The 8,400-nt window shown below is 56.5% G+C and overlaps 1 protein-coding gene across 1 annotated transcript in view; it reads left to right on the top strand.

Annotated features, from left to right (window-relative positions):
• VOLCADRAFT_119072 (uncharacterized protein) overlaps nucleotides 1-2,463 on the top strand; it is a gene marked incomplete at both ends in the record, with an annotated part of 10,281 nt that extends 7,818 nt beyond the window's left edge. The window contains 5 exons of the mRNA XM_002955418.1: nucleotides 64-164; nucleotides 810-859; nucleotides 1,278-1,312; nucleotides 2,026-2,155; nucleotides 2,364-2,463. Coding sequence (XP_002955464.1) covers nucleotides 64-164; nucleotides 810-859; nucleotides 1,278-1,312; nucleotides 2,026-2,155; nucleotides 2,364-2,463 — 416 coding nt within the window. The remainder of the gene's footprint in view (nucleotides 1-63; nucleotides 165-809; nucleotides 860-1,277; nucleotides 1,313-2,025; nucleotides 2,156-2,363) is intronic.
• Nucleotides 2,464-8,400: the final 5,937 nt, after the last annotated feature.

Below are 8,400 nucleotides of genomic sequence, written 5' to 3'. Positions count from 1 at the left end.
ATCCCGCCCATCCCACCCATCCCCCTTCCCGCCCGCGGCATTTCTTGATGACTGCACCTCCAGACGTGAAGCCCGCCAACCTGCTTCTCAAGTCCAACCCGCGAGACCCCCGCGGCTTCACGGTGAAGCTCGCGGACTTTGGGTTCGTGCTGCATCTCAACGAGGTGTGTGGAGATGAGAAGAATTGTGTGTGGTTGAGGTTGGGGGTGGGGGTGGGGGGAGATGATGTGGGGTGGCGTGGGAATGGGGTGGCCCCTCTCTCGCCTGTGTGACATTTCTCAACTAACCGGGCGTACGCAAGTTCCTCGTATGCGCTTCCGCAGCCTACCGGCACTCTCGGTCTGGCCACCAAGGGCTGCTGCCTGAAAGCTGACTTGAGCGCTTTGGATTCCAGCTGGTGGAGGAGGGTGTGGGTTGCAGCGGGCGCAACTTCCGGGAACGTGCAGCTGTGGGGCTCGCCATGTGACACAGCCACATTTCCCAATCTTATCTGCACCTGCCAGCTGTGACGCAGATCTGTTCCTGGGCCCCACTCCGGTGACGTTGCGTATAGGCCACCTACTGCTAGCGTTTCCTTAGCGCTGATGTCAGTCCCCTCAGTCGGGTATCTTAGCGCCAGTTCACTGCTTGTCCGCGTGCCACTTGTGCTTCGCTTTTGTCCAATTTCCCGTTTCTCATTCGTTCATTACCTCCTCACTCACCTAGAACCAGAACCCCACCTCCCCCTGGTCCTGCCCCGGCCCCGGCCCTTGGCCATTACCACCCACCCCACACCGCCCTACACGCCCCCAAACCACCCCGTGTCGCAGACTGCCGAGGACGGCTCTCGATACGCCATTGCGGATCAGGCTTGTGGAACGTGAGTGGGGAGATATCATATCCTTCCTTCCCGCCGCCTAGGGTAACGGGGCAGCCCGCGCAAGCAACCTAAACAAGCACCTAACAGGCAACAGCCGTGGGAACGAAAGCTCCTGCTCCGAAACACTCACTCGCGGGCTGCGTACAACCATCCATGCTTGTATGGTGAATCACTCAACCAGCATCCAGCCTTTGTAGCGAGCCTCAAAAATCCTCTTGCGAGCCTGATAGTCCTCTCTCCAAACTTGTTGCTTGTCTCCTGCCTGCCTGCCTGCTCTGCTTCGCCTGGCTTGCCTGCCGCCCCGTGTCGAATGGACTATTGTTGACTGACTGACTGACTGGTTGACTCTGACCTCTCCTGGACGGGTAACCCCGGTCCCCCGGTCCCCCCCTGCCCCGGTGGATGGTGGGCCACACAGGGTGACCCACATGGCTCCCGAGGCGCTTCTAGCAAGTGCGTAGCGGTTGCGTTGGGGGGAGGGAAATGGGTTGATAGTGAAAGTGAGGATAGTGGTTGTAGGGCTCGTCGTAGAGGTGTCAGGGTTGAGAATCAGTTTCTTTTTCGTTAGGGCCTGAGGGTCCCTTTTCAACACTCATCAAGTAATAGATTTTCAGGGTTTTGTGTGATTTATTACTTAGCTGTGAGGCGCTGGAGGGGGGCGGAGCGGCCCCGTCCCCAAACCATCCCCGACCCTCAGCTACGCTGTTTTGCCCCGCCTGACCTTGGTCAAGTGTTGTATGTGCTCACGGTCCCCTTCCTCCCGGCTCTTCCCGCGGACTCTCTGCGGTGGCGCTGTCCTGCCGCATGCTGCGGTGGTCTCGGCTGTGCGTGGCGATTGGGACGCAGAGGCCAAGATTGATTCATCCGTCGACATTTACGCCTTCGGTAGGCGGACGTGGCATTGGGATGCTGGGCTGGGATGCACGCTGGGCCGAGAGCGTGGCGAGCGCATATTGGTCCGGATTGGCCCAGTACCGGGGTGTGTTGAAGCGGGATACTTCGTAACAAACATAAGGCGTTTGTATGATCTGAGATCGGGCACGACCCGCTAAACAAGGTTTCAACACTTCTCCAGCTGTTCACCCCTAGCCTCGCACCTGTGGATCCCGCGTCTCTGCACCCCACCCCACCCCACCCTGGCCCCTGCGACCCCCCTTCCATCTCAGGCATCCTTATGTGGGAGATGTTCTCGGGCGGCGTGCGGCCCTATCCCCGTCTGCAGCCCGACAAGATCCCCCGTGCCGTGTATCGTGGTGCACGACCCACCTTTTCGGATGACATCCCTGCGGCATACAGGTATATCCAAGTGCCGCGTGGGTAGGTGGATAAATGCTGCAGTGAGGCTTGCATGATAGGGGGCCATTTGGGACCGGTGAGTGCGTGGGCCCCCAACCTCTCCCTCTCTTTTTTCCTCTTTTTCCCTCCCCTCACGGATCTGAGGGATCTGGCGGTGCGCTGGTGGTGTGGCACCCCCACCCTCTCCCCCACGAACCCTCCCCTGCAGGAACCTGGCTCTGGCCTGTTGGAGCACGGACCCGCACCGGCGGCCTAGGGCGTCAGATGTGGTGGTCCTGTTGAATGGGTTGCTGCTGGAGCTGGAGTAGGGCAGCAGCCAGGCAAGAGGCCTCCAGCTCCTATCCCCGTCCCGGTCCAGGTCCAGGTCCAATCGGCGCCAGTAGTGTATCAAGAACAGCTGCTTTTGGCCGTGCACCCTTCCTCTCTTCCCCACCAGAATGCAGCTGCCCAATGGGGGGAGGCTGAATGGTGGCAGCAGAAGAACGCGCCGATGCGGCCTCGTGACCACCAAATGAGCAGCGACAGAGCAGCAGCACGATTGGCAGCCGCAACCGTAGCCGCAGCCGACGTCAGAGTCGTGCAGCCGGTAGCCAGCAGTTTGGTTCTGGGAGCTGCGTGCCACCCATCGACCTATGGGCAGGCCTAGTGCCACTGTGTGAAGGCTGCTCTGGACCTGATACAGCCTGGCCACCTGCAGGTTGTCCGCCGGCCGCGGGTGAGCCCGAGCTTGCACTTGTTGCAGTGATGGTAAATGATGTTTGATGTAGATAATGGCAATGGTGCCGATGGCGGAGCTGTTGATGGACAGGTGAGGGGTCCTGTCGCCCGGCTGGGGGCTGGTCGGGAGCTCTCGAGGCCTCTGGACTTCGGAAAGACCCATCATGGAATAAATGCAAAGCCTAGATAGCCGAATTAGGGGGTGTGCTCTGCAAATTGAAGGATGGCGGACGCGTACCTTAACCATGCCGATGCAATTCAACCATATAATCATGTCCATGGCATTCATATATACGTGTGTTCTTGTAGTAAACAAGCTGTAAGCCGCTGTTTGGTGCACACGATGGAACGCCTGTGCGCGCGGAGAGATGACGAAGAGGAATGAAAGGGAGAGAGGGAACCCGCGTGCGTGAGTTGGAGCAAAGCTTAAGGCAGTGGAGGAGACGGCATCCCGGACAACTGCACATGGAGAGGGCGAGGTTATAATAGTAATGACGCAGCGTGTGTGCGTGCAGTGCGACGAGCATGCGGTGTGCGTTTCGAAGTGCATTACATGGCGCAAAATTTTCACAATTTCGTAACAGTTGCGGAAAGAGGTCCTGGGTTGCATCTATCATATACTTCTTGGCCGCCTGGCCGCAATGCCGCAACGGTGCACTATAAGGCTGGGGGAATGGTAGAGCCAGAGGTTGAGCAGCAATGTTGTTGAAGTGAGAGAGCAAGGGAGGGAAGGAGGTGAGAGACATGCGCGGGCACACTGTGCGGCTTGCCGTGTTCAAAACTATCCTGGGGCACGGCTGCAGCTAGTATTGCCATGGCAGCGGCCAGTGAGACCAGATCACTTCGCCAGCGACTCACTTCTGCGTACAGCGAGATCGCGCAACCCGCTTTCGTAAGTAGGTCCGGCTGGGAAAGCTATTGTTGAGTGATGCGAAGGGAAGAGGGCGCGGCGGCGCCAGAGGTGGTCGAGCGCTAGGAAACGGAAAGGATGGGTGCAGGGCGTGGGGTTAAAATGCGACGAAGTAGTAAAGGTGAAGTAAGGCAGGACGGGGCAGCAGCACGACGGCATAAGGACATGCAGTGGACGGCCGAGAGGACGGGGGCCGGGCCCATTCATCAGTGAATTGTTGGGTCGGGGCGCAGAGGAAGGACGGTTGCAATTGCACTGTGAGGTGCAGTGTTTTGTGCAGCGGCTCGGGGGTTCTTATCCCACCCATACTTATGTCTTATGTCCTGGCGGACACGTGTGGACCTACTCAAGGGTCCCTAGGGGACCCAGTTGCAGCGCATCGGGGATTTTGGTGCGGTAGGAGGAAGCCGTGTGTGTGCATGAGCTGACGCCGCAAGCGCCGAAGCCATTTCAATGCCGCGGTAGGGGCGGAGCAGCCGCGAGCTTGCGGGTTGTTTGGTTGTGGGAAGTCCTGCGTACCTGCCCGCGCTACCTGACCGGTCCAGCGCCATGGAGGGAGAATTGCGTATGGATTTAGGCGAGGGACATGAAGGCGCGAAATGGGAGTGGATGCGTGGATGCATTTGATAGATGAATGAACGCATGATTAGCAAGTCTTAAGAGGAATGGAGGCTGGGAGTGTGGGGGGGTTGGTACAGTGATGAAAGGGAGGCAGAGGGGTGTGGTTTTGAAGGGGGTGTAGGTATGGGGTGACGTAGCTATGGGCCTGTGTTGCCCTTCGATGCATAATTCATGCCTCTTGGGGATGCGGGATATGCCGCGGAGTCGGGGCCTTGGTAAAGAATACGTCGCACCCAAAGCTATAAATAAATCACTGGGAGCAAGATGGCATACAAGCAAGCTAGAGCTTGCAAAAGGGCGCACTATCACGATAAAATTGGGCGGCAGTGTGCAGTTAAGTGTAGCGCAGGTGGAGCAGAGCAGAGCTGTTCGGCACACACACGCGCACATACACACACACACACAACAGCACCTTGCCATGATGGCCGAATAGTAGGTCCGGGTATCATTCACCGCGGCGTAAAGCTCGGGGTGCCGGTTCGCTGGCACAGTGACTTGCACAGGGCAGCTGTAAGGACGCCCGGACAAAATTGATGCGAGGTGAGGTTTGAATCCTCCCAATGCGCGACAGTATGGTCCGGGGTGCAATTCCATGATTCGTTTTGTTTGAGAGAACACTGCGTACTGGCTCGCGCGGCGCCTCATTTGTGAGGTTTTGCTCATTTGTCCTATTCGTCCCTTTACACACATGTCGAGTCGTGCTGGGCTCCACCTGCGCCCCACAGCACTGGAGGCCTCAGGGTTCTCAACCCGCGCACTTCGGCACAGGCATAGTAGATACCGTTGGCACCCTCGCCCTCGGTGTTCGCTCCATTCCATGACCGGTACTAAGTATGCGGCACTGCGGCAACGGCGGTAGTGGGGTTGGGGTTGCCATTGGCGCATGTGGGCCGGCTAGGAGGACGGCTGGCAGGGGCGCGCTCTCTCCCTCACGCACCCTTAGACTTTTATTTGTCAGTTTCATGATGTTGACGAGGAATTTGGTGGAATTTTGTTAGAGAGAAGAGAAAATTTTCGTAGTGACTGCGACATTGATCTGAGTGGGAGAAGAGGGCCCATGCATGGACCCTCATATGACTATATGACTCATATATGAGTACGGCAGAGCCGCGCACCTACAAGGTCAGCGCCAGGGACCGGGACCAGGGCCAGGGCTTTTCCATCCTATGCCTGAGGTCCTCGCGCGGCCGGCCTTGACTGCTCTCAAAGCGTTTTGTGATGCTCCGCTCCATGCAATTGAGCTGGTTATTCTGCTGAATGTGGCTTTTCCAGAAGCGCCCGGCGCTAAATTTCGAGAGTTCCTCCTTTTTTCAACGCTGCTAACAGTGTCTTTTGGCCTGGGCAATCCACCGCTGTTTCTTGGCGTTGGTGTCCACGGTGGTGGTGACGATCGTCATTGGTGGGTTAATGTGATCCTGCACGCGTCGGATACTATCCGTACTATGGCAAGCTGCCGTCGGCTTGGGTGCCTATGTGTCCGTATAGCATGGCAATTTTCCGAATTGGTTGTGTTTGGTATGTCGTACAAGCAATAGTGCACCTCTCTGCGCGCTATTGGGCTGCGCGAGGAGGCACAGTTAAATAAACATGGACGATTGCTGGATTACGGTTGGTGGTTGACTGTTGATGGTTGACGGTTGGTGGCTGACAATGGCATGTTTCATTGGTACGGCATGTCTGTGACCGGCGTTACCGCTGTTCGGCAGTCCGGGTCCATATACTTGTGGGCAAACACGACATGTACGACATATTTAACGGTATATGAGCCCGTTGCTTTTTGATTAATTCCGTGATTATATTCGAATGTTACGCGTGCGCACCTGCTGTTTATGCGGGTCGCCGGTAGCTTCACGTTGGCCGCGTCTTAGCTCCTGCGGCGCAGTTGTTTGTGGGTTTATCGGCTCCCAATGAATCGTATACACCTTACGTTGCGTTGCGGCCCTAATACTAGTAGGCGTAGTGAACATGACATCAACGCACCAACAAGGGCCTGCATCTCAGAACGGCATATTGATTCGTGAAGCGGTGATGCACACGCCTCCCTTGCCGTGAGCCATTAAAGCATCCATCCTGCAACATTCTGGAATGCTGCATTATTTCGAGCGTTCATGTGGAAGCGAAGGGAATGTATGACTAACATCATAAGCCGGGCAAATAGCTCCATCGTCCCCAAGTGCGCGATCCCCGGTGCCTACTAGCTTCACCAGGCTGGCGACGGATTTTATGTAAGTGGTATGGGCGCCTTGGATTGCGGAGGGGAATGGCGGGCGGTTGTAAAGGAGAGTCCTTGAGGACATGGTGACGAGCGATGGACGCGCAAGGATTCGCTGGGCCCTATCGTAAGAAGATTATTTTAAAATTTGAAGGAGTGTTGGTGGTTCCACGTTTGCCGACCTCCCTGCTCTCACCAGGCATCTGTCGGACCTGGCTCGAGCTGGCATCTTATTTGGCGTACTGCATCTCGTACGTCGTACTTACACATGGGGATAAACCAATGCTACCCAACAGGGTGCCGTTCAGATCCAGCAGGACGGGCATGGGGCCAAGATGGGGCCGACGAAGAGTGGCACGGGAGTTATGGCGTGATGCTTGCGCGTCACCACAAGCTAACTTCGCTTGTCGGACCACCGCACAGCGCAAGGTCTGCAAATAAGTTTGCCCCCAATACGAAGCACAGGGAATATAGGCACACTATGTCGACCTCCTGCAAACCTATACACACAGCACATACTACCACCCCTAAGCAACCAGGTAGCTCATTTCCACCAATAGACACGCTCCACATGTCGGTCTTAATCAACCAGCCTGCTTGATCCCGAGCCGCTCCCGCCACCGTGGGAGCTCTCCCATTGCTGCGGCGATTGCTGATGCCGCTTCCTTGCAAGCTCTTGGTTGCAAAGATATGCCACGCAGCAGCCTCACTCTCCTTCAGCTGCCGGGTTGAGTCCGTTAAGGATTCGAGGAAACAATGCCGTCAGCCACCGGGCCCACTGGGGCTTGCGACCTGCTGCTTCAAGGTTGTAGGCAACGGTCCGTTATCAAAGGACGAGGCAGTCCTTTTTGATGCGGAGTACGCGATGCCCCTTGCTTGACCGCGCCACGCGAGAGGACTTGGGGTTCCAACGACCCCCAATGAAACCATGGCAACCCATGCACGTGCTAAACCCCCTCAGGTCTGCTTCGAGGCCAATTGCAAGAACCCTCGCTTCTCATGACCGCACATGACCCGCAGTCCCAGGAGCAACGTCAACTCCCTGAATCTACTTCACGTGGCTACATGTGTGACCCTGCTGCCTCTCAGGTGTCATAATGTGGGCGCAGCCTTTGACACCACACCTTCCACCACCTCCCACAAGGCATGCTACGGACTTGTTCGTCACGCAAAGTCCTTGTTCGTCACTGCCAGCGAGCTTTTACACGTGCACGAAGAAAGAAGCACAGCGGCTAGGAGAGTTCTCGCGCCTCCCCTCGGCAACACGGCCTGTGAAGTGGAACCGCACCCTCACCACGAGATGGGAGGTCTGTTGTACGGCAACCGTCGTGATCGCGGCGGTCAAGGCTAACTACCAACGTATTCACCTGCCAATGGAAAAACTCCATTCGAAAACCAGTCGCGGCGACCCACAACCAGTATTGATTATATGAAGTTAAAAAGCTTGCACAAATTGACGAATGGTATCAAATTTTTGGTCTAGTCTGGTGGCACCTTTGTGAATATGAAGGTTCCGGGTCCGATTCCTGGTCAGACCCCTGACATTGTTCGGGAGGTCTAGGATTACTAACGCTGCTGAGGTGTGGAGATGAGGTCTAGTTGATGGACTGAGTTTCGCATGCTGAGATGGTGGTAATGGCTGATCTGTCTCTACGGATGTCGGGTGACTGGATGAGGAGGGGTCTAGTTGGCAGGACCCAAACCGCCGTCGGTTGTACGATGTAATCAACTTTCATTATATATAGTCCATGGCCTCCCGGATTTGACGGACCCCCCCCCACTCGT

This window comes from Volvox carteri, assembly GCF_000143455.1.
Source record: "Volvox carteri f. nagariensis unplaced genomic scaffold VOLCAscaffold_51, whole genome shotgun sequence".
Taxonomy (NCBI): Eukaryota; Viridiplantae; Chlorophyta; class Chlorophyceae; order Chlamydomonadales; family Volvocaceae; genus Volvox; species Volvox carteri.
This window is presented reverse-complemented; position numbering and strand designations above follow the sequence as displayed.